General features: G+C 39.1%; 1 protein-coding gene and 1 long non-coding RNA gene across 2 annotated transcripts in view; one reads left to right on the top strand and one right to left on the bottom strand.

Moving 5' to 3' along the window:
* LOC139755875 (uncharacterized) overlaps nucleotides 1-11,410 on the bottom strand; it is a 162,627-nt gene extending 151,217 nt beyond the window's left edge. Inside the window, exon 1 of the long non-coding RNA XR_011714188.1 lies at nucleotides 10,187-11,410. This is a non-coding gene — a long non-coding RNA (uncharacterized lncRNA). The remainder of the gene's footprint in view (nucleotides 1-10,186) is intronic.
* On the top strand, nucleotides 7,638-27,279 carry LOC139755873 (androgen-induced gene 1 protein-like). Its single transcript, XM_071674539.1, has 5 exons — nucleotides 7,638-7,893; nucleotides 11,428-11,565; nucleotides 14,626-14,843; nucleotides 23,033-23,184; nucleotides 26,482-27,279. Exons 1-5 carry the CDS (start codon nucleotides 7,741-7,743, stop codon nucleotides 26,523-26,525), a joined length of 705 nt encoding a protein of 234 aa, XP_071530640.1. The 5' UTR covers nucleotides 7,638-7,740; the 3' UTR covers nucleotides 26,526-27,279.

Here is a 27,279-nt window from a genome sequence, read left to right as displayed (position 1 = left end):
CCTAGAGTTACACCCTGCATCATGCAACCATGGAAAAAACTCCGTCAGTGTCGCTGTGTACCCGGTAATTATACCCTGAACCACCCGTGTATGATTACAGCAGCCGGTACATTCTGTATACCCGGTATCTGATGTTGTCTGACTTTCAACTTTATTACTACCATCGTTAGTATGTCGTTGTGAGTGATCTAATCTATTCTGAATGTACTCTGGTAATGTGTTACACATATCCTGTGTTTAAAAGCACCCTGGTCCAAGTCCGTAATACCGTGTCATAAACACTTTCCTCTAAGGACAAGGACCTGCTAGGTCCTTGGGTCCACATGAGTTCACCTGTCTCCTCCTTGTACCCTCTTTGCTCTTGCCTCTACCTAACCCCTTGTTGCGTGTCCATTTTCACATAAACTCTTTATCTATCTACATATGCGGACAGATGAAACCTCCCGCGAAGTCTACAGGAAGAACTCACTAAATGTTAATGAGAGGATGGATCGCTTTGTTCTTCTCTCGCTCAGGAGTCTTTCGACTTTGAATACAAATCAACACGAAGCGAAGAGCTTTGATAAAAAAAAAAAAAAACTCTCAGAGAGGCAAAATGAAGAAGCCTTTCATCGTTCGACTGGTGTGTGTGTGTGTGTGTGTGTGTGTGTGAGTGTGTGTGAAGCCTCGCACGAGCCAACGAAGTGGGTCCTCCAGTGTGATGTCGCCGCGTTATCTCCCGCAGCACCTGCCCACTGTAAACACACTCATCATACTGACTCCCCCCCGCATTCCCTCTTCTCTCCCTGATCGGGGCCTGGCCGCCCCCTCCTCTACCCTCAACACGCGCTCCTGGCCTTACCATCCCGTTATTGATGTATTCACATACCTCAGGGTCTGAGGGTAAGTGTGTGTAAAGCAAGAGGGTAACAGAGCATGCCTGGGTACGTTATCTCTCGTACGCAGGTATTGACGTTAACACAATATCTTGATTATCTATAGGACGCTCCCATTGGAAGTACTGCCACTCAACTCCCTTACACTGTAACGTCTTGACCTGGAAAATGATCCGTTTCAGTTGTTGATGTTACCCTATACACCAGTACCTCCAGCTGTCCATGGTGCCCCTCACCTCCCCACAAACCAGTACCTCCAGTTGTCCATGGTGCATCCCCCCCCCCAAACACACCGGTACCTCCAGCTGTTCATGGTGCCCTTCCCCCCACACACCATTACCTCCAGTTGTCCATGGTGCCTCCCACACACACACACCAATACCTCCAGCTGTCCATGGTGCCTCCCACACACACAGCAATACCTCCAGCTGTCCATGGTGCCTCCCACACACACAGCAATACCTCCAGCTGTCCATGGTGCCCCCCCACTCACACCAATACCTCCAGCTGTTCAAGGTGACTCCCCCCCCCTCACACACACACACCAATACCTCTTGCTGTCCATGGTGCCTCCCGCACACCGGTACCTCCAAACATTCTCCTGACCTGGTATTGATCCTTGGTATGCCGGTGTATTTGGTTACTCTTCCCCCTTCCCACTCCATCATGCTGCAATACTCGCCAAACAACGACCGCATATCAGTCATCAAACACGACAGAGCGAGGAGCCGCCCTGAGGCGAGCGTTGGGCTGTGCTGGAGGACAACCAGACGCTGAGTATAAGTGGCAAGGCGTACCTCACCACAGCCACACCACCACCACCATCAGCAAAATGCAACAACACTCTTACTAAAAGCAGAAACGCTAACAACACCTGACACATCAGCATCAGACGAACCAGCAGCAACACTAGCACACACAACACCACTACCAAACTCCCACTACCTAAACCACCAGCAACCATCACATTCACCGGTCACACACTTGCTATATACTCTCGTGTAGCCTCGCCATCTTTAACCTCAATTATCTCTCAGTGTACCTTTATGGTTCCAGACTACCCAAACATAAAATAACACCGATACAGAGTTTCAAATTGTTGTGGGGAACTAAATCTATTTTTTCAGAGTATGAGTTCCCTAAAACATTGTGTGTGTGTGTGTGTGTGTGTGTGTGTGTGTGTTTTCAGCTCACCTACACATTGCACATCCATCTAGGATACTGTCGTAATTACACCGTCAACTACTGTCTTCGGAGACGAACAATAAACCTCCTTCAATGCTGCATGGAAACACCCGTCAGCTGGTCCTTCGCCACAAGATAGTCCCACCCACACACTTTTTTTTACTTTATTTCATAAATTTTTGAGGGGGGAGGGGTGGTGTGCACACTCTACCCGAACATATCTTTTCAGGTCTCCATGTGGACTTCCTTCTCGTCACCTATATATATACTGCATATATATTGTGGCTAGCATTACTGACCATGAATCAGCACGGGCTAGCTTGGGGTCGGACCCACTTGGGTTCGAACCCTTGGCGTAGCAGTTGGCCCATACCCAAACCAGATGTTCAACCTGCCCTAGGGGCTAGTTGAAAATGGGTACTTCGTTTAGGTTGGTGTGTGTGTGTGTGTGTGAGAGAGAGAGAGAGAGAGAGAGAGAGAGAGAGAGAGAGAGAGAGAGAGAGAGAGAGAGAGAGAGAGAGAGAGAGAGAGAGTTATGGCAGATATTCACAAGGCTAAGAGACGAGGCAACACGAGTGCAAAACTCTCTCCCCGTAACACACAAGTAGCACAAAACAGTATTGTCACACACGGGCTTCAATAGTGCTGTGGCTACCGCTACTGACCATGATACAGCCCGCGGTCTGATGCACATAAGTTCAAATCCTCCGATTGGCAGTCGGCCTACATCCAATTCTAGGTCTTCATCCTCCCATAGGAACAAATGGATTACTGGGTACTTGGTTTAGACTGGTGTGTGTGCTTACATACACAAGGGGTAAGGACATGGTAAGTACATAAAAGAGACGGAGCAACACGTAAAACTCTCTCCCCGTGACACACAACCAGTAATCAACAAATATCAATCATAAATCTGGCTTAGATTGGTGTGTTTGTGTTTACACACATTGGAATATATATATATATATATATATATATATATATATATATATATATATATATATATATATATATATATATATATTAAGAGAGGGTAACAGGTGTAAAACCTCGTTAAACACAATAATTCTCTCATTATCTCTATCTATCTATATATCTATCTATCTGGTAGACAAGTGGATGGTCGGACAATCACAGAATTTACGTGATCAACAAACAGTAATCCAACACAGTTGAAGCAAACGTAAGGAGGAACTAGGTGATGTCTAGCGGTATGTGGCAAGTTTTCCCACCAGCCACAGGTACAGCAACTGATCTGTCATACTTCATTCTAAACTTTTTCGTTTCTTATCACTCATATAAATCGGAGGGTATGACACACGCACTACCACCTTACCGTAATTATCTCCAAGCACAAAGGCTATCCATATAGTAATCCAAGGGTAAAATATGGGAGCACGAGCTACACCCTTACCACCAAAGAATGGCACATAGCCACTGATGACGGACGCGGGCCACCGACCATCCAGTGTTCCCGCACCTCTAACTCTTTTTTATTTTTTTCTCATACTTGATACATACCAACAATGACATACTTTTTATTCAATGTGATACCGCGCTGGTCTGTCTATACATGAACTGCGCTTGTCGACTCCAGGAGAATGACTTATGCTACTGACTGAGAAAGGTAACATTATTTTTCGTCTAATTATCATACCAAACTTGAATCAGTACTCAAAGTAATTTATATTTCATGCCTAACACATTTTAAAATGACCAGTGATATTGACTATCGGTATGTGTTCATATATATATATATATATATATGTATTACCAAATCATGTTTTAACCCGCAGGTCTTTTCAAATGTACGTATTCACTATCAGAAATATCTATGAAGTCTGGAGATAAATCTATGTAACAACAGTGGAGTATCACCAAGCATTTGAGCAAATTTAAGAAATTAAAGCAAAATATTGCACGAGGCAACAATGTGCAGGCTTCATGACCACGCAGTTACCAGCTACCATATAATGTACTTTTTTGTGTACCCTTAACCAGAGCTCTATGTCGTTATTAGGCTGATGTAATTCCCGATCTATATATAAATGCATGGGTGTATTTTCAAGTTTTTATCATTATCGATTATTACTTGTATTAACAACGATCTGATTTGGTTGATCAATCCCTGGAGTAGGCCTGCCATTTCCCGCCACTTTCATGGCCAAGATAAACCAAAGAAAACGTCAAAGTATTAAGAGGACGGGATATTCTATGGTACTCTAAAGACTGCGTTTCCGGTCGATATCAGACATGAAATGTACAATACGAATCTGCCCGTCTTGAAAGGAGTACGGTTTTCCAACATGCTTCAAGACAAGAGAATATAATTTATGGAAATGAATCTGCTAATCATGGCTCCAGAATGTAGCCTATGAAAATGAATACTGTTCCGTTATATAGCATTTACTGTGCAATTTAGCTGAGCGACCAGCAGCCAGATTATCAATATCATTTTTGTCTAGGCTCAAAATCCAAGCAAACCAGCATAAATTGCAATTTATGGTCAATTCCAGCAAAGTGGGAAATGTAAAGCACTAGATCGTATCAATATGATTCTCTAGCATAGATCTAGGTTAGGTTTGGATAGGGGTAGAACCGGGGTTTTAAACACCTTATCAGCAAAAGAATTTGAAGGGGAAAATAACGGCCAACATTAACTAAAAACACATCTTGTTCTCAGTACATTTCATTTTAACAATACATTATTAAGTTATAGTGACGTAAATATCTCTATTTACCAGGTGAGTGTTCTATACGGCTAAAAGTATTGAGAAGGAATATGTATAAAGATGGACATTACTGTCATAATAGTTATATCTCCAATATACATATCCTTGCGTGTTAACGAACACCATGAAGAAAAAGTTTAGCGTTTTTCTCTCACGACTCAAATTTCTAAAATAATAAATAAATTTATCTCTACTAATCAAGGAACATGATTTTCTGAAATTACTCTTACTGAAGTTGTAAATTCTTTACTAAGAATTTGCGATTACTTTTAATTTACAAATAAGGCATTCTTAATAATTATACCATGTCATTAAAGTAAACATTTCTAAACTGTACATGAACGTACCAATTCTACCTAGTACTGTTACATTATAAGTTATTTTCATTAAGCCACAGTCTCCCTTATAATATCATATCAAGAATCATATCGTATCAAGACATTACACTAATGCACAGGTGGCCATCTTAATATACATTAAGGGAAGACAGACTGGCCCGTAACTCATGATATGGTCAATCCGGGAAAACCATTTTCACACTGAGCGTATAAAGTGTCAGACCTCTTTGACACAGTGGAAGTTGCATAGGAGAAACAAAATCTTATGGAACACGTCAGGGAGAAAAATTAACAAAATCTCGAAAGCACAAGGGAAAAATACCTCAACTTCCTGTTTGTTAATTGTAAGTAGCGTCCTGAAGCAAATCAAGGAGTAACGTTTGATTCATCTTTCTTAGAGATTTTCGTTGATATTTACTTTAAATGATCATGAATACTTATGCAACAGTTAGATATTCTAAATACAATGGATTCTTACTTTTTCCATATGGGGATGGAAATTCGCAATTCGAAAAAAAAAATTATATCCATCACACTGACCAATTACTAAGGACTCCAGTTTAAGTTCTTTGGCAAGATCATAATGGTGCCCTCAGGCTACAGGTTGGGAATCCCATGCATTAAGAAAATGAGGGAAGGCATGAAGGCACGCAATCTGAAACTTTAACGAAATGAGGAAGCCATGTGGGAACGCGATCCGATATATTAACGGTATAAGACAGCTTTAAATAAGGGTCGTCAACGTTTTTCCAACAGTGGGCCACATAATCAAAGATCCATACGTACTCACAGATACTCTTCTGAGTGTAAACCTCCTGTGGAGTCCTCTTCTGTCAGATCCTCGTCTAAACTTAAATTTTTTAGGTCATGTCCGATCGTGCGTTTATTTCCTTGTCATTAGTTACATTTATGTTCTTGGCTTTTCCCAGAAGCGATCTAGTCTTGCCTCAAAAGGACTATTTTTGATGGTGTTGTTATGACTTTGTGGTAGGCAGTTCCATGTTTCTACTGTTCTTTGTGTAAACGAATATTTCTTAATATCACAGCTGGTGTCCGCAGATGGTGGAGTCATCACGGGGTTGTATAAAACGACGCATTTTCATCATATTTTCCGGTTAGAATCTGCACTAAATCTCAATCATATCACCTCTAGATTGTCTACATGCCAGTGTCCGGGTTAGATTTTTTATTGATATCAGTGGCGAAGTTTAGATGGTTAACTATTCAGTAATATGAATATTTAAAGCAGTAATACAAAGGCAGTCGAAAGAAAAGTTTAATCTATTTGTACGAAAGTGTCCAGTTATCGGCCCAATGCAATAGGTTTAGCAGACATTCGAACAAAACAGCACGATAACAGGCTTAACGCTAATCACTGATTAATCTTAATCACGTTAATGGAAACACATTTATTTAACAGACTGAACGAACTATTCTTATGAACTGTGGTGTGTACTGAGTTAAGGACACACCTTAATTCTGAATTCCAGATTAATATCACTGATGGTGACCCTCACCTTCAACCTCTGCAATTTCATGAAAGAAATTGTTCTTTCACAGCTCAAATATAATGTAATTGATTATATTCAGCTTCATTTACAATTACTAAGTAATCTAAGTAATCATGAAGCCTAGTTGCATTAATTTACTCGGCTTGCGACGCGCAAGAGGTTGCCAGCTAGTTGGGAAAAACAAACATTGGATGTAAGGACCACGTGATAAAATAACAAACACTGGATATATGGACAACAGGATATAAACACCTGGATACAGGGACCACAGGATGTAAACTGGATATAAAGACCACTGGATATAGAAACCACTAGATATAAGGACTAATTGTTGATCATGGACCGTATGAAGATTAGAATTTCGCCAACCTAAGCGCTACTCCCATTTAATCCTCTACATTTCTATGATGAACATTTAAAACCGTTACTTCGTAGCCATATTTTATTGAGGATGTAAAATGAAATTAGTTTGTCTAAGACTAATTCAGTAAGGAAAAAACTGGCCACTGACCACAGTCCTTGAGAGGTGGAGGATTTTATTATATATATATATATATATATATATATATATATATATATATATATATATATATATATATATATATATATATATATATATATATATATATAATTCAATAGATGTCCCGAATTCAACTCCACATTATGCTACCGCCAAGCATAATGTGATGGAAATATTATACTTCATTATTCACTTACTCCCAGAAACATATGAAGTGAGTAGACAAGGTAGGTCGAGGGTTGTTCACGTTCTATGGTCCAACACCTGCTTAATGACAGCACCCTCAGAATGCTAGGTGCCACCAGATATAACCAAATGCTTTAAATATTATTCCTGTTTAAGATTAATCTGGGAAATGGAATGCGGTTCAGCACAATGAAATCGTGGGAGGAATCTATCAAGCTATGATTGTTCTGCATGGCAACATAATTCTAAATTGGAGATAATTCACGTAAAGTACGAGAGAAGTATCTACGTTAATAAGTGTGGCAACGGGTAGCGCGAGGATCCCACAGTTCCCCCGATCAGCCGTCATTTTCTCTGGGGCCGAATACTGTTGTGGTGCGAAAGTCAGCAGTCATGGAGCTGAGGCTACATTTAGTTCATTTCGGAGTGTTCTTGGTCTATGTGTGTGGACTGTGCTATGACGTTAAACCACCTAAGGGCTCGGAATATGAATCGGCTTTTTGGGCAATGGGTGGAAGATTCAAATACCTAACATTCATTGACGCGGTAAGTACACAAATGTCAGGACAGTCAGCCGGTGTGCTTAGCAACTAATCAATCGCAGATCACGTGATCGTAGATCTATGTCCGCATTATCATGGCTTTGTATAGAAGGAATTGATCCAGGATTATGGGTAAGTTTCATCATTGTGACGACGTATAATTTTCTTGCACTGAAGTACATATCAAAGATAGTCTTCAGCGGGAACAAATGACGTCACTGCAAGTGACTACTTTTGACTATCATTGACATATCTTTACTGATATCTAATGCACAAAGCATGAGGCTTATAAAGTATCTATAACTGTTAGTATTACCTTTGCGAACATTTACAAACATTGCTTAATCATTTTATGTTACTTTAGTGAAATCAGATATAATCGAAATGCACAGATTTTCATGACAAACTCGAAATAAAGTATCTAAAAGATTTCTTTCATAGTACAACACAATGTAGCATGCAAAAAGAAAATCACATTAAGAACAGGAAAAATATAGTTAAAGATGTCTTTCGTCCATTTTGTGTAAACAGAAAATACAGGAAGAGGAAGTACGGCTCTATATATCAACTGACTTCTAAGAAGTTGCCAAACTTAAACTAGTCTTGTTAAGACAAAATGAAAAACATAATTGGAAGAAGAGCACAGAAAAACATCGACACCCTACAAACAATAACAACAAAAACACGTGCAGGAATGTGAAGGTAAACGTTTAGTTAAAGAGGTTCAACAATTTACCCAATGTTCCACATTCTACCCAGTCCTTTCCAATTATGCATGAAAATGCTAGTTACGAATGTTTTCCAAACTGTACATTAAATTATCCAAAAAAAAAAATTATAGTTTAATATGATTATGAATCGTCTAATGTTTTAGCCCAAATGTGGGCATTCTGAACCGGTACCGGTCCCGATTTCGTCAGGCTCCGTATCCATTGGAGCTGATTTAAGCGAAATATGAAAACATATTCATTTTTAGGTTTGACCAATAAGCATGATATGACCTACCAGAGGTATCTAACTTTAAACCTAACATTCTAACCTAAGGCTATAACCTATGATCCTAACAGTTTAACGTGTTATAATAATATCTTGACTAAAACACATGGTCAAAGCCCTGACCTAACCCAGGATCAATGAGGCTTTAGCCCCCTGAGTCACAAATTCACTTTGTATAAACAGACAAATTGCTTAAATTCACTTTGATATATATATATATATATATATATATATATATATATATATATATATATATATATATATATATGCAACAATCACCACTGGAAAGTAATAAAAAATGGGGTTACATGGTACTTTGTTTCTTTTCTTTGTTGCTTATGGTTTAACCTCCTAGGTATATGATGATAAGAACAACAAACAACAACATACATAAAGAACAAAGTTTAGTATTCTATATTTAGATGATCAGAGGTACATATTTACTGTAAATCTTAAATATGATAAATTAATTGTGGCCGTCTATAGTCACAATATTTGTTTTAAGGCCTTATTCTTCATTGCAAATTCACTGGAGGCAAACTGACAAAAAAGTAGCACATGCTTTTTGAATAAGTGTGAAGTCATGTGACTTGTAAGTTCATTCTTGGTTTCTTAAAAGAAATTAGATAATGTTTTCATGGGTTGTGTTGATTTTTGATGTTTTACCTATCAAGACAACATATTCAAGACAACCATCCCTTTCCTTTAATGCCTTAACCACTTATGAGTTAACAGTATCTATTGTAATAGGAAAAGCAGTGCAAATTCCCACTTGCAATTGCTATTGAATCATACCAGTAACTTAACATTCAAAAACATATGTAGAGGTAGTTAATGATACAGTACACATTCTCATCATCACTAAACATGATGATTATCTGGTAAAGTATCATCAATATTCAAAAGGTGTGAATAAAGTTTCTGTAAATATTAATGGTTTTTTTTTTTAACAAATTATTTCACTAGTCAATAGGTTTGAAATGAGATGAAAAATCTGAGAAGACAGGGTATCTTCCAAACCAAATAAGTGAAATGCCCCTTCCCCTCAATCCTGCAGTCATATGGAAACCTAACTTATTAGGTAATGATTTGAAGATTGGAAAAATGTGAATCTGAGTGATGATAACTGTTACATGAATAAGACAACCAGACCAAATCAAATCCACTTTGATCTGTATTTGCTATGAGCTTCCAAAATGAGTTGGTTTGATTTAGGCTTTTTATTCATGGAGGATTGCAAAGCAAACAATCATAGTTACTGTACAGACTGAGGAAAACATTTTTGGAATGGTAATACTTACGAGATGCTGTTTTAAGGATTTGACCCAAATTGGGGTTATACTTTGTTGTGGTCCTCATCTTTAGTCAAAACAAAAATTTTGTAACAGACTTCTCAGACGTTTAGGACATTTGAAGGTGAATTTCATGTTTTTCTTCTCATAACTACCCAACAGTGATCATGCAAGGCAGTAATGGATGATGAACTGAAACAAATCATGGAACATTTGATGCAATTTTTATAGTTGCAAAAAACAAGGCATAAACAAAGCACGACAATTTAAACAAGGCATGTTGAAAACAACCAAAATCCAGTAAAAGCCTTGTTTTATACTTCTGTTGCATAAACAAAATTATGAAACCAAAATGAACATACAGTAAATACTGTAGTTTAGTAATTACAAAATAAATACATAGATATATAGAAACCATTAAAGAAGTGTACAAAAAGAAAAGGAAAATGTCAACTGACATGCTGTACTTGGTCACATTTTTCTGTGAAAACTTGGTATCCTATATTTGTGTATAATTCATTACAACCTTAGTATGTGATAAGATCCCTCCATATCAGATATGGAAAAAAGAATCTTGGTATGCAATTTTCTTGTTTTTCATTCATTTTTAGAGGTACTGACAATAAATCTCCAACTACCTTATTTCACCTTTTCTTTGCATACTTTTGAAACTCAAGAGGAAACCTTTGATGCTCATTATACTTAGAAATACGTTAAAACACCCATTTCCCTTAGAAATACAATAAAACAATCAAGGTCATTTAAGACCACGCAAATTGGGAAATTACTGTATTTCAATTGAATGAGTATAGCTTAGTTGTAGTGTAATTCAGTTTAAGAATGTCTTTATGAGACATTTAGTTTTCATGCCACCTTTTTGAATTGTCAGTAGTACTATAAGAATATGAACTACTGACAGCAAGCTTGTTTAGTATATCCCAAAAGTACAATACATAAGTTTATGTTTTCTATATGAAAAAACCAGCATGTCAAACTGGATTTGGAAATGAATTCTGTAATTTTGCGTTACTGCTCAAGGTGTACTTTACCAATATTGTTGATTTTCTGCTTAAAGGATTTGTGTTACCCACATTTGATAGTATAGGTTGATTCACTTCATTATTTGCAGTTGTGTTCTGCATCATTTGAGAAAATTATTTGTGTGAAATATTGAATACAGTATAGTGATAGATTACCACCAAAATAAGCAAATACTGAGAAATCACATACTCATCATGGTATCATTGCAGCTTCTACAATGTGGGTTCTTCGGGCTGTGTGTACTCAACGACATTGTTGGATCAGATACGGCGATCCTTAGCCAACAGAGTGTTCTACAGAAGTTACGTGATTGGCTATTTACATCTTTAGTGTTTCCTATGGGTGTGGTAAGATATCAAGTGTGTGTATGTTAGTTAAAACCCCTTTATAGGGTTGCACTTCACACAGGGTCACTGTTAGGTGGGCTTCTTTTGCACAAGATCCTCCATGAGACTACACTTATTTCCATTCACTGACATAATACAACCTTGTTGAAGGTAACTTCTTACTTGTGCTGTTACCCCTTCCAGATGAAGTTCAGGAACACCTATGTATATAACTTACCTTCCCATCTTAACCGAGGATTTTCTAAGGGGATCCTCCATCACTCAGGAAACCAGTCACATCCACTGATGTGACCATAGGTTAAGAAGTGGCAATGTTGTGTCTTTGTCTTTGTAGGATGAGTGCAACACAGTTGAGCAGAAATTCAGTGCACAAATTGCATCTTGGGCATGATGGTTCTAGTGACATGTTGAATCAATGTTTGTGATACTGAGGAGATGGATGTGCCCAGACTGCAAACAAGATAATGTAACACAAGAATTTCTATGAAATGTAATGTAGTTTCAGATACTTGTATTGTTGCAGGGGTGAAATCTAAGATTGGCTTTGGGTTTGTCAAGGTTCCATCACCAGATATGGATGGAAATGAGTACAGTCTTGTCATGGATCTTTATGACTGATGATTTCCCTACCTTTGCATGGAGTGCAGCCTTAAGCCAGTGGGAGTCCCATCAAAAGGATACTGGGCTAACAACCACCAACATTCAGCACCTGCACAATGAAACAAAAATACTTCCAATACAGTTTCATATCAGGATGCTCAGCATCTAGGTCTACAATAGCATAAGACCTTTCTCATCCAAACTGCTCCATAATCAACACCATCCCCCAAGTCGAAGTAAAATGCTTACCCCTGCCTCATCTTCTAACAACCTATACTTACAGATCCCCCTTCCCCAACAACCACAGCAATGACAGAACATAAACACACCCAAATGACCTGACAGGCTATAGACAACTGCCCTCTCCACCTAGTTTTAAACACCACCACATCAAACATACATTCATCAAAAATTATGCTCCCAGACATTTATGTTACACTTTCTCATTTGGTGTCTGAACACTTCTCATCTCTGCAACATTACAAAGACTGGATCAGCATATCTCAAGACCCCCCAATCCCCATGATAACCCTTCCATACTGAAGACAGTGAATATTTATAAAAGGGGTCCTTTCTGCTATCAGTAGACAAGCTGGGGAAATTGCTAGATGCACAACATCTAATCCTCATACACAGTTGTGAATAATTCATCCACAGACTGTATTGTTGATTGGTTGGTGATGATATTCAGTGTATGTATGGATCATGGTGAAGTGCCTGAGGATTGGCAGAATGCATGCATAGTGCCATTGTACAAAGGCAAAGGGGATGAAGGTGTGTGTTCAAACCACAGAGGCATAAGTTTGTTGAGTATTACTGGGAAATTATGTGGGAGGGTAGTGATTGAGAGGGTGAAGGCATGTACAGAGCATCAGATTGGGGAAGAGCAGTGTAGTTTAAGAAGTGGTAGAGGATGTGTGGATCAGGTATTTGGTTTGAAGAATGTGGATTTATATATAGCATTTATGGATCTGGAGAAGACATATGATAGGGATGACAGAGAGGCTGTGTGGAAGGTCTTAAGAGTATATATTGTGGTTGGTAAGTTGCTAGAAGCAGTGAAAAGTTTTTACCAAGGATGTAAGGCATGTGTACAAGTAGGAAGAGAGGAGAGTGATTGGTTCCAAGAGAATGTCGGTCTACAGCAGGGGTGTGTGATGTCCCTATGGTTGTTTATTTTGTTTATGGATGGGGTTGTTAGGGAGGTAAATGTTAGAGTTTTGGAGACAGGGGCAAGTATGCAGTCTGTTGGGGATGAGAGGGCCTGGGGAATGGGACAGTTGTTGTTTGCCAATGATACAGTTCTTGTGGCTGATTCAAGTGAGAAAATGCAGAAGTTGGTAACTGGAAAAGTGTATGAAAGGAGAAAGTTGAGAGTAAATATGAATAAGAGCAAGGTTATTAGATTCAGTAGGGTTGAGGGTCATGTTAATTGGGATGTAAGTTTGAATGGAGAAAAATGGAGGAAGTGAAGTGTTTTATATATCTGAGAGTGGACTTAGCAGTGAATGGAACCATGGAAGTGGAAGTGAGTTATAGGGTGGGAGAGGGGATGAAGGTTCTGGGAAAGATGAAGAATGTGAGGAAAGGAAAGAACATTATCTAGGAGAGCAAAAATGGGTATGTTTGAAGGAACAGTAGTTCCAACAATGTTATATGATTGCAAGACATGGGCTATAGATAGCGTTGTATAGAGGAGGGTGGATGTGTTGGAAATGAAGTGTTTGAGGACAATATGTGGTGTGAGGTGGTTTGATCGAGTAAATAATGAAAGGGTAAGAGAGATGCATGGAAATGAAAAGAGTGTGGTTGAGAGAGCAGAAGAGGGTTTGTTGAAATGGTTTGGACACATGGAGGGACTGAGTGAGGAAGTTTGACAAAGAGGATATATATGTCAGAGGTGGAGGGAACAAGAAGTGGGAGACCAAATAGGAGGTGGAAGGGTGGAGTGAAAAAGATTTCGAGCAATTAGGGCCTAAACATACAGGAAGGTGAGAGGCGTGCAAGGAATAGAGTGAATTGGAATGGTGTGGTATACTGGGGTCGACGTGCTGTCAGTGGACTGAACCAGGGAATGTGAAACATCTGGGGTAAACCATGAAAAGGTCTGTGGGGCCTGGAGCTGTGGTTTCAGTGCATTGGTCTCATGTGACAAATCAATTTAGCCTTCAAAGTAAAAAGTTGAAAAGCACTTATAATGATGTAGAATAAGAGTAAAGGATGCTTATATTGGTTTAGAATCCTTTGTTCACTTTAGCTCACTAGACATAACTGGTAATAAGACTGAGTGAGCTGAGAGGCTGCATGTACTTGGTAAACCTCGTGTAAATCAAAACTGAGATTTAGATGCAAGATAGATAGAAATGACATGAATATTGATAGACAAGTAGGTAGCTAAAACTAAAATCAATCAGGATAACAAACACACTTCATTGCTTCAGTTGTGCATTTCCTTGGCAGTTTGTATCATTCATCTTCTGGGTTCTGTATGCTGTTGACCGTGAACTGATCTTCCCGGCTTCACTGGACAAGTGGTTCCCTTCATGGCTGAACCACATCATGCATACTTTGCCAGCCGTTGGTGCCTTTTTAGAGCTGTACATGGTCTGCCACAACTACCAGAAAGGATGGAATTTATATGTACCCATTATTGTTGCATATTTTCTATATCTGTCCTGGTATGTATCTTTATCTTATGTAGCATGTTTCTATGTAAGCACTCAGTAGAGCTTAAACACACATGCTTAGAGATCTTGTATAACGAAAGCAGTTGAATGCTTAACATGATGTCAATGCTTCCAATATTAATCATCAATGGATCAGCCAGTTAGGTGCTTAGAAAAACTGAAATAACATTGTTTCCTTATCCACTCAACTAGGGTCATGAAATACATAACTTGACACCAGTGATTCAACATTTCCAAGAAATTTCAGTAAAGATGAGCATTACAAAGAAAGATAATATGTTTACTGTTGTCAAGAATCACTATGCACTCATTGGAGTCCCCACCTTGTTTGTACTGTGACAGGACATATTGTTATATGCAGTTTCATTCTGCTGGGGTAGGGATTTAGAAAAGCTTTTTAAACAATAGCATCATTCACCTCATCTTTGGTTTATTTTCTTGGCTTATTATTGTGATGATACCTGAATAAATGTCCATCTTTGTAAGAGTTTGTCACATGGCAGGCTGTATGGGAACCATTGCAGTTAACAACTCTTATTCTACTCAATTGTATAATTTGCATAGTTATGCTTACACTAGACATTTTTTTGCTTTTAAGAGATGTGCTATTTGCCAGAAGTGATTAACAGCCCTCAAGTTTGTGGATATAATGGTTTAACAGCATCTCTTACTGCAGTTTCTGCTTTTGAAGAATATCATAGACCTTTTAGGTTTTATCACAGTCAACATAAAAAGAAGGTGAATCACTGTTTTCTCTGCAGTGAGCCTAGAAAGCACAATACATTTTCTCCAGGAATGTGTGGAGCAGGACATTCCAATCTCAATATCTCTGGTGAGGAGGCAACAGTCCTTATTCACCCTTTGCTAACCACTTAATTTTGATGATAGCAGCTCATTCATTTTGGGCCCACTCTCAACTAAACTGTTTGATGCTAGGCTGACATCATTTTGTGATTCACTTCAAGGATCATATGCTCTCATGATGTTGTTCGCTGATGATACAACGCTGGTGGCTGATTCATGTGAGAAACTGCAGAAGCTGGTGACTGAGTTTGGTAAAATGTGTGGAAGAAGAAAGTTAAGAGTAAATGTGAATAAGAGCAAGGTTATTAGGTACAGTAGGGTTGAGGGTCAAGTCAATTGGGAGGTGAGTTTGAATGGAGAAAAACTGGAGGAAGTGAAGTGTTTTAGATATCTGGGAGTGGATCTGGCAGCGGATGGAACCATGGAAGTGGAAGTGGATCATAGGGTGGGGGAGGGGGCGAAAATTCTGGGGGCCTTGAAGAATGTGTGGAAGTCGAGAACATTATCTCGGAAAGCAAAAATGGGTATGTTTGAAGGAATAGTGGTTCCAACAATGTTGTATGGTTGCGAGGCGTGGGCTATGGATAGAGTTGTGCGCAGGAGGATGGATGTGCTGGAAATGAGATGTTTGAGGACAATGTGTGGTGTGAGGTGGTTTGATCGAGTGAGTAACGTAAGGGTAAGAGAGATGTGTGGAAATAAAAAGAGCGTGGTTGAGAGAGCAGAAGAGGGTGTTTTGAAGTGGTTTGGGCACATGGAGAGAATGAGTGAGGAAAGATTGACCAAGAGGATATATGTGTCGGAGGTGGAGGGAACGAGGAGAAGAGGGAGACCAAATTGGAGGTGGAAAGATGGAGTGAAAAAGATTTTGTGTGATCGGGGCCTGAACATGCAGGAGGGTGAAAGGAGGGCAAGGAATAGAGTGAATTGGAGCGATGTGGTATACCAGGGTTGACGTGCTGTCAGTGGATTGAATCAAGGCATGTGAAGCGTCTGGGGTAAACCATGGAAAGCTGTGTAGGTATGTATATTTGCGTGTGTGGACGTATGTATATACATGTGTATGGGGGGGGGGGGGCATTTCTTTCGTCTGTTTCCTTGCGCTACCTCGCAAACGCGGGAGACAGCGACAAAGTATAATAATAATAATAATAATATATATATCCCTGGGGATAGGGGAGAAAGAATACTTCCCACGTATTCCCTGCATGTCGTAGAAGGCGACTAAAAGGGGAGGGAGCGGGGGGCTGGAAATCCTCCCCTCTCGTTTTTTTTTAATCTTCTAAAAGAAGGCACAGAGAATTGGGCCAGGTGAGGGTATTCCCTCAAAGGCCCAGTCCTCTGTTCTTAACGCTACCTCGCTAATGCGGGAAATGGCGAATAGTTTGAAAGAAAAAGAAGGAAAAATATATATATATATATATATATATATATATATATATATATATGCATGTACAGAGCATAAGATTGGGGAAGAGCAGTGTGGTTTCAGAAGTGGTAGAGGATGTGTGGATCAGGTGTTTGCTTTGAAGAATGTATGTGAGAAATACTTAGAAAAGCAAATGGATTTGTATGTAGCATTTATGGATCTGGAGAAGGCATATGATAGAGTTGATAGAGATGCTCTGTGGAAGGTATTAAGAATATATGGTGTGGGAGGCAAGTTGTTAGAAGCAGTGAAAAGTTTTTATCAAGGATGTAAGGCATGTGTACGTGTAGGAAGAGAGGAAAGTGATTGGTTCTCAGTGAATGTAGGTTTGCGGCAGGGGTGTGTGATGTCTCCATGGTTGTTTAATTTGTTTATGGATGGGGTTGTTAGGGAGGTAAATGCAAGAGTTTTGGAAAGAGGGGCAAGTATGAAGTCTGTTGGGGATGAGAGAGCTTGGGAAGTGAGTCAGTTGTTGTTCGCTGATGATACAGCGCTGGTGGCTGATTCATGTGAGAAACTGCAGAAGCTGGTGACTGAGTTTGGAAAAGTGTGTAGAAGAAGAAAGTTAAGAGTAAATGTGAATAAGAGCAAGGTTATTAGGTACAGTAGGGTTGAGGGTCAAGTCAATTGGGAGGCGAGTTTGAATGGAGAAAAACTGGAGGAAGTGAAGTGTTTTAGATATCTGGGAGTGGATCTGGCAGCGGATGGAACCATGGAAGCGGAAGTGGATCATAGGGTGGGGGAGGGGGCAAAAATCCTGGGGGCCTTGAAGAATGTGTGGAAGTCGAGAACATTATCTCGGAAAGCAAAAATGGGTATGTTTGAAGGAATAGTGGTTCCAACAATGTTGTATGGTTGCGAGGCGTGGGCTATGGATAGAGTTGTGCGCAGGAGGATGGATGTGCTGGAAATGAGATGTTTGAGGACAATGTGTGGTGTGAGGTGGTTTGATCGAGTGAGTAACATAAGGGTAAGAGAGATGTGTGGAAATAAAAAGAGCGTGGTTGAGAGAGCAGAAGAGGGTGTTTTGAAGTGGTTTGGGCACATGGAGAGGATGAGTGAGGAAAGATAGACCAAGAGGATATATGTGTCGGAGGTGGAGGGAACAAGGAGAAGAGGGAGACCAAATTGGAGGTGGAAAGATGGAGTGAAAAAGATTTTGTGTGATCGGGGCCTGAACATGCAGGAGGGTGAAAGGAGGGCAAGGAATAGAGTGAATTGGAGCGATGTGGTATACCGGGGTTGATGTGCTGTCAGTGGATTGAATCAAGGCATGTGAAGCATCTGGGGTAAACCATGGAAAGCTGTGTAGGTATGTATATTTGCGTGTGTGGACGTATGTATATACATGTGTATGGGGGGGGTTGGGCCATTTCTTTCGTCTGTTTCCTTGTGCTACCTCGCAAACGCAGGAGACAGCGACAAAGTATAATAAAAAAAAAATAAATAATATATATATATATATATATATATATATATATATATATATATATATATATATATATATATATATGAATATATATATATATATATATATATATATATATATATATATATATATATATATATATATACATATATATATATATATTTTCCCTGGGGATAGGGGAGAAAGAATACTTCCCACGTATTCCCTGCGTGTCGTAGAAGGCGACTAAAAGGGGAGGGAGTGGGGGGCTGGAAATCCTCCCCTCTCTCTTTTTTTTTTTCCAAAGGAAGGAACAGAGAAGGGGGCTGGATGAGGATGTTTCCTCAGAGGCCCAGTCCTCTGTTCTTAACGCTACCTCGCTGACGCAGGAAATGGCGAATAGTATGAAAGAAAAGAAAAAAGATATATATATATATGGTAGCAGAAGGAAACAGATGAAAAAATGGCCCAACCAACCCACATACACATGTATATACATACACGCCCACACATGCACATATACATACCTATACATTTCAATGTATACATACCTATACATACACAGACAAACACATATATACACAAGTACATATTCATACTTGCTGCCTTCAGCCATTCCCATCGCCACCCCGCCACACATGATATGGCACCCCCCCTCCCCCCACATGTGCGTGAGGTAGTGCTAGGGAAAGACAACAAAGGCCACTTTCGTTCACACTCACTCTCTACCTGTCATGTGTAATGCACCGAAACCACAGCTCCCTTTCCACATCCAGGTCCCACAAAACTTTCCATAGTTTCCCAGACGCTTCACATGCCCTGGTTCAATCAACTGACAGCACGTCGACCCCGGTATTATATATATATATATATATATATATATATATATATATATATATATATATATATATATATATATATATATATATCTATCACACAAAATCTTTTTCACTCCATCTTTCCACCTCCAATTTGGTCTCCCACTTCTCCTCGTTCCCTCCACCTCTGACACATATATCCTCTTGGTCAATCTTTCCTCACTCATTCTCTCCATGTGCCCAAACCATTTCAAAACACCCTCTTCTGCTCTCTCAACCACGCTCTTTTTATTTCCACACATCTCTCTTACCCTTACATTACTTACTCGATCAAACCACCTCACACCGCACATTGTCCTCAAACATCTCATTTCCAGCACATCCACCCTCCTGCGCACAACTCTATCCATAGCCCACGCCTCGCAACCATACAACATTGTTGGAACCACTATTCCTTCAAACATACCCATTTTTGCTTTCCGAGATAATGTTCTCGACTTCCACACATTCTTCAAGGCCCCCAGGATTTTCGCCCCCTCCCCCACCCCATGATTCACTTCCGCTTCCATGGTTCCATCCGCTGCCAGATCCACTCCCAGATATCTAAAACACTTTACTTCCTCCAGTTTTTCTCCATTCAAACTTACCTCCCAATTGACTTGACCCTCAACCCTACTGTACCTAATAACCTTGCTCTTATTCACATATATATATATATATATTAGGTTATTAGGTACAGTAGGGTTGAGGGTCAAGTCAATTGGGAGGTGAGTTTGAATGGAGAAAAACTGGAGGAAGTGAAGTGTTTTAGATATCTGGGAGTGGATCTGGCAGCGGATGGAACCATGGAAGCGGAAGTGGATCATAGGGTGGGGGAGGGGGCGAAAATTCTGGGGGCCTTGAAGAATGTGTGGAAGTCGAGAACATTATCTCGGAAAGCAAAAATGGGTATGTTTGAAGGAATAGTGGTTCCAACAATGTTGTATGGTTGCGAGGCGTGGGCTATGGATAGAGTTGTGCGCAGGAGGATGGATGTGCTGGAAATGAGATGTTTGAGGACAATGTGTGGTGTGAGGTGGTTTGATCGAGTGAGTAACGTAAGGGTAAGAGAGATGTGTGGAAATAAAAAGAGCGTGGTTGAGAGAGCAGAAGAGGGTGTTTTGAAGTGGTTTGGGCACATGGAGAGAATGAGTGAGGAAAGATTGACCAAGAGGATATATGTGTCGGAGGTGGAGGGAACGAGGAGAAGAGGGAGACCAAATTGGAGGTGGAAAGATGGAGTGAAAAAGATTTTGTGTGATCGGGGCCTGAACATGCAGGAGGGTGAAAGGAGGGCAAGGAATAGAGTGAATTGGAGCGATGTGGTATACCGGGGTTGACGTGCTGTCAGTGGATTGAATCAAGGCATGTGAAGCGTCTGGGGTAAACCATGGAAAGCTGTGTAGGTATGTATATTTGCGTGTGTGGACGTATGTATATACATGTGTATGGGGGGGGTTGGGCCATTTCTTTCGTCTGTTTCCTTGCGCTACCTCGCAAACGCGGGAGACAGCGACAAAGTATAAAAAAAAAAAAAAAAAAAAAAAATATATATGGGGGTGAGTAGGGGCAGACAGTGTGAATTGTGTGCATGTGTGTGTCTGTGTGATGATGTGTGTGTCTGTGTGTGTATATATGTGTGTACGTTGGGATGTGTGGGTGTGAATGTTTGCGTGTGTGGATGTGTGTGTGTGCATGTGTGTGGGGGTGGGTTGGGCCATTTCTTTCGTCTGTTTCCTTGCGCTACCTCGCAGGCATGGGAGAGAGCGACAAAGCAAAATAAAAAATATATGTATATATATATATATTTTTTTTATACTATTCGCCATCTCCCGCATTGGCGAGGTAGCGCCAGGAAACAGACGAAGAATGGCCCATCCACGTGTATACATATATATATACATACATGCCCATACACACACATACTTACATATTCATATCAATTTATACACTTATACATATATATACATACACATACACAGACATACATAAATACAAATATACATATTCACACTTGCTTGCCTTCATCCATTCCCGGCGCTACCTCACCCCAAAAGGAAACAGCATCACTATCCCCGCTACAGCAAGGTAGCACCAGGAAATAGACAAAAAAAAAGGCCACATTTGTTCACACTCAGTCTGTAGCTGTCATGTGTAATGCACTGAAACCACAGATCCCTATCCAAAATACAAAAATATGAGCATCTACAGAGTACACATTTTATCTCTACATAGTAAATCAGCAGAGGATATACTTTTCACATCTTCTTATACATATCTTCTTATAAGCTTCATCTTATAACTGGATTACATTCATGGACAACCTATCACATGATGAATCCATCATCAATTGAACCATTGAAATTATGAGGGGGGGTTATATTCCTGATCAAATTTTTCCCAATGTAATTCTTATGGAAGGGTTTTACTGTACCTGAAACAGATTACCACTCATATGCCATACCTCACTTTGTCAGAGTTAAATTCAGATTATTTATAATGAAAATTTATTGAATAAGATACTGTACGGAAACATGGTGATTGGGGCTTTAGGTGCTGCTGGAGTGGGATGGTGTGCACTGAAGGCTAGTGGGAGGGAAAGGTAGGAGCACAATGGTTATTTTCATTACACCCATGAATTGTCTGATTCCACATATATTGCTGTATCATGGGTAAAGCAGATGATATATAACCCTTAAACATCTCACTAAGTTTTCATTTCCAACCCACAAAATTCAACATTTTCAGATTAAAAAAAATGGATAAGTATTCATCTGGAGATATGAAGGGTTAGTACACTTACTGATAAAGAAGATGATAATTAAATATGGTGGCAGAGTGTAATGAGGGCTACTGACTGGAGGGAGGAGGGTGTCTACATCACCCCTTGAATCATCTGATCCAGCACCTGTTTCAACTGCAGGAAATCCTCATTTATTGAAGTGCCTACACTTACCCTGGGTGGGGTAAATAACAGGGTAACAGTGAACACAAACAAACATATTTCCCCAGTTAGTGGGATACTAATTGAATGGTATTTTGGTGTGACATCACTACAATGTGCATAAGTACACAAACACCTCAAATACAGTGATATGCTTTGTTATAAGAGGCAAATGTTCACTTTACACATTAAAAAGTTTTAAAAAATCATCCTTCTTTGCTCAGTGTTTCAAGTCAAAGTTACTTTTCCTAATTTTAGTGTGTCTTAGGCCTAAAACATCATAACTCGAAGCCTTGCTGGATATGAAAATAGCAGGGATGTATTGTTTAGGCTCTTGATCAGAGAATATCGAAGACTTGAATAGTTTTGAAGGGACTTTCATGGAGGTTAGCTTTATAGCATAAACTGTGGAGGTTAGCTTTATAGCATAAAATGTGGCTAGCTTTATAGCATAAAATGTAGTGTTTTAGGAGGAATGTGTTGTAGAAATGGATACAGATATTTTCAAAAGTATATTGAATGGCAGGAGAGATAATAGGAATGATAAAACAAAAATTAATAGTGATGCTAAGAAAGTCTGATATGTAACTTAAGAGATTGACAATTGTGTAAAGAAAATGAATACCTTGAAACTTATACAGATTTGGAAATAAGTAAGCCTCATAGTATTCAGGCTCTTTAATGTTTTATGTATTTCAGTATTACAGAATGCAAAGCTAACACCATTTTTCTTGGCAGGATTTGTTTCATTGCATATGCTGCTAATTTTTGGGTCTACCCAGTTTTTGAAGTACTGGACTTCACAGGAAGAACACTCTTCCTAGCTGCTCTTCTTTTGCCAAACCTTATTATTGTTTTTATGGGTCAGAAGCTTCATGACAATGTTTGGGGTAAGTTACATCAGGAATATGTTTTTTGATTACAGAATTAAAGTATTTGAGAGCTATCTTTGGTATATTTGGTGATATGGTAGAAGAGATGAGGAAGAGACCAGTATGATGTACAAGAGTCACTGGATCTCTTAATAGAATAATGAAGGTTGCATGTGGAAGAGAATAAAGGATCAGGAGACAGCATAGTCCTCCTGACCCTGACTTATGCAGCTGATACATGGCTGTGGAATGAGTAACATAGGTCAAGAATCAAGGATGTGGAAATGAGCTATATGAAAGGGGAATATGGTAAGACTAGACAGAATGAAGAAATTAATGAGGAGGTGTATGAGAGATTTGGTATGTCAAGGATGAAAATGAATCGTGGAGTGGTGGAGTGAGTGAAACGTAATACTTTGAGGTGGTTAGGGCATGCGGAAAGAATGTACTTTGAGGTGGTGAAGGCACGTGGAAAGAATGCAAGTGTATAATACTGTAGTATGATTAAATGGGTTGGTGTGAGAGGAAGACCACCAGTGAAATGGGGAAATAGGATGGAATAGTATTGGTAAGAGAGAATTGGTGGAAGAAGGCATGGAATGGTGTATGTGAGGGAGGCATGTAAGGACAGGGATAAGAGGAAACTCGTGCCATGGCCATCCCCTAACGGGAGTTCTCAGATTGAACAGATGTCAGAGATATAGACAGATAGATAGATTACAGGTAGCTCTTGAAAAATATCACTAAAAAAGACAAGTAACCAATTATCATAAAGTAATAATCCATGATGCTCCACAGATTTATATTTTGATTAAACTTATGTGTTTAGAGCTTTGGAGGTTGCTTTCATACTGCATTTCTTATACTGCTCAGACAGTAAGACTTCAAGATCTTATGGTTCCTGTTACCTGATTAATCTTATTGTCTGTAATTAACAGTGCAAGTTTACCTGGTTGAGATTTTGTCACAGAAGTCCAATTCATCATCATAATCTTGTAACATCATTAAAATTGTTATTCACCCTGAAACTTATGAGATTACCTAATAATTACCTAATTTGTTGATAGGATTCTCATCCAGATTTCTCATTATTGGCAAACTTTTGAAAATAAAAAGGAAAACCTTGAACCTCCAGCTTGGTGTGCTTTTTTTATATTTTGGATACAAACCATTCCAGATATTTCATGAAAGGTGTAGAACTAATATATCTAGGAAAACATTCTTTAAAAAATCAACCTTTTAGCTTAATTTCATGGTGTACTGCGTAATCTTTTGGAATCTAACCTAATCATACCGTGTTGGTGTAGTGATGGTGAGGGTGCCTAACTTATGCATGAAAATGCTGAATATTTTGTTTTATATGTAGTCAGTTCTTGGGAGTATAGACCACTTATATTTCTCCTATGTCAAAGTCTCCAGTCATTGACAAAAGTTCATGCTGAAGCCAGACCTTAATTGAAATATGAAAGGGTTTGACAGTGAGATGTAAAGAGACAAGATGATTAAAACTTAAGGAGCTTTTGGGGAAATGGAAACCCTACCTTTTAAAAAGGAACAGGTCATAGTTTTTGGGAAAGACACGAGGGGGGTAAAGAATTCCAGAGCTTTAAGGGGTAGGGAAAGAAATGGACATCACGATGACTCACCCTTGAGTTGCCTTTGATCACAAAGTAAGTGTGTGATGCAGAAGTTTGTTGAATATTATGTTGTCTTGCTGTTGGTGGGGGAACAGAGGTAGCCAGTTCTTGGAAGAAATCGAAGTAATATCTATAAGGCATTTGGGTCAGACTTGGGGAGTTGATAAGGTGGAATGCTTTGGACTTAATTTCATCAAGTCAAAACATCTCTACATCTGACAGCAATACTCTAAATCAATTCTTTGTCCTTTGTATAAAAGAAAAACTGTTTGAAGGAAAATTTAAGGCATGTTTCATGGCAGAAGATTTAGCTTTGTGTAATGTGGGGCTTCCAAGATAAGATGTTATAGTGATACCGAGTATTTTTCTGTGTTTAGAGTTGATGTTAAAGAACCAATAGAGGAGATGAAAAAGTTGCAAGGAGTTAGTGAGAAAATTTGGATTTTTTTATGGCATAAAACTCAGTGATTGCAAATCTGAGTTTATAGAAGTATTTGTGATAATACAAGATGTAGATCAAGCAAGAAAAGATGGAGTAGATTTGAAGGAAGTGGAGGAATGAAGTGTTGAGTTGCTAGCATTTGTTAGTTTAAGTGATCCTATCTCTCTATGTCTCTGATGCCTGATCTTTTGGGGACTCCCTCAAGGTGGTGTCCACAGCAAAAGAGCCTCCATAACTGATGAAATCCAGTGCTACTTCTTAGCTTTTCAGTGCTTCATCCACATCAGCCTACTGGCAGAGGGCAACGCTAGCACAGTGTTTCCAGTGGCTCAAACCTAATGTTCCCACCAACCACCATTACCTAATGTATCTACCTGTTCCAACGTACTACTACTACCTAATGCTCCCAGCCAGTGTTCCTACCTTCTTCTACCTAATGCTCATCTAACATTTCTACCTACTACTTTATCAATTGCTCCACCATTTTGCCAAAATGCAGGGCTAGTACATGCATAAACCACAAAAAAAACTAGAGTTAGGATAAATGAGTTGTGTGAGTTAAGTGTTGTCAAGTGTTGTGTATTACAAGGAGAGATTGTATGTTTGTGGACAGAATGCCAGCAGTCCATGTGTGGGTGAGGCAAAAATAGAAGACAGCTAACTGGGTCAAAGGAGTGCAACTTAACAACCACTGAAGTAGTGGCTCACTGCACAGCCAATACAAACCCTCCCGGCACCCAGGCGGGTAGCATACCTCTTTGGTTGGTGGGTGCCTACCAACTTCTAGTTACATATACTGGTGCTGAATCACAGCAAACAATAATTGACAGTGATCCATACTTTGGTAACGGAACTCAAGTTTCAGTTTATGTTCTCAAAGAAGTTGTTTGGGTGTGTGTGGTTACCTTGTTTTTATCTCATTTTCAAATCAAGTTTCTTCTCTCCTTCCCCTTTTGTGTCTTCTTTCACTATATGGCCAGTCTCAAACAAATCAAAGCTGCAACCAGCATTCTAAACTTTTTTTTAGTCACCAATTTCTGCTCATGTTATTATATGCCAAATCTATTGGGTTTCTTTCAATGAAAGTGCTGTATTGATGAAAAAAGTTGTTTTTTGATTCATATTTGATAGTCTTTAAATCATAACTGATATACCTTTTGCGACAAAAAAAAAAAAAAAAAATATATATATATATATATATATGGGAAAATTAGCTATATAATAACTTATTTACAGGTATTGGAACAGAGCAAACACAAAGAAAGGGGAAGATGGAATAGTGACCATGAACAGGGATGACGCTAGAGCAGCTGCAATGAAGCTGATTGTAATTTTAGCACAAATTCATGATAGTATAATTCACCTTGATTAAAATCTTAACTGGCTGAGTAGGCAACAAGTTATACTTCATATCAAGAAGCAGTGACTCTGGGAAATCATTGTTATATCATCAAAAAGTGCATTACATATGCCTAATTATATGTATATATATCCTGTAGTAGTATGAATGTCATGTCATACTGGAATATATTTTGTGTTGGAGTATATTTGTATATAAATGCATACCTGGGATGTATGGAGTATGTTTGCATAGTTGTCTGAATGTGTGGGTAAATTGTAAAAATTGTATGTATGCTTGCTCATGATAATTAAATGTTTGAAAGCTCTTTTATTTCATTAGGTTTAAACATGGACTTTTATTCTGACCTCCTCATGAATACTTAAACACAATTCAATCAGTTTTTAAGATAATATTAAATCTCCCCATCCATCCTTTAACTTCATTCAGCTGACATGGGATGGATCAGGTGCATACAACAATGCACCAATTGTGGGAATTAAATGACTCACATTCATTGTCATGATAAAAACTGCATAACAGATCTGCTATGTTGAACTATTTTTAGATTTTTTAAGAAAATATACATTGTGAATGTGAGTGTGCTGAGAAATAGTAGAAAAAATGTATAACATATAATAAATAAAAAAAAAATGGAATGTGGAATTTGCTTTGTACATAACACACAAGTTATG

Source organism: Panulirus ornatus, chromosome 20 (genome assembly GCF_036320965.1).
Source record: "Panulirus ornatus isolate Po-2019 chromosome 20, ASM3632096v1, whole genome shotgun sequence".
NCBI lineage: Eukaryota > Metazoa > Arthropoda > Malacostraca > Decapoda > Palinuridae > Panulirus > Panulirus ornatus.
Note: the sequence above shows the minus strand (reverse complement) of the source record. Positions and strands in the feature narration are given on the sequence as shown.

Bases quoted from the DNA above. Each gene is read 5' to 3' on its own strand.
- LOC139755873 (XM_071674539.1), top strand. From the start codon at position 7,741: ATGGAGCTGAGGCTACATTTAGTTCATTTCGGAGTGTTCTTGGTCTAT. The intron at 11,566-14,625 runs GTAAGATATCAA...TTTCCTTGGCAG, and splicing joins TAGTGTTTCCTATGGGTGTG to TTTGTATCATTCATCTTCTG. The intron at 23,185-26,481 runs GTAAGTTACATC...ACTTATTTACAG, and splicing joins GCTTCATGACAATGTTTGGG to GTATTGGAACAGAGCAAACA.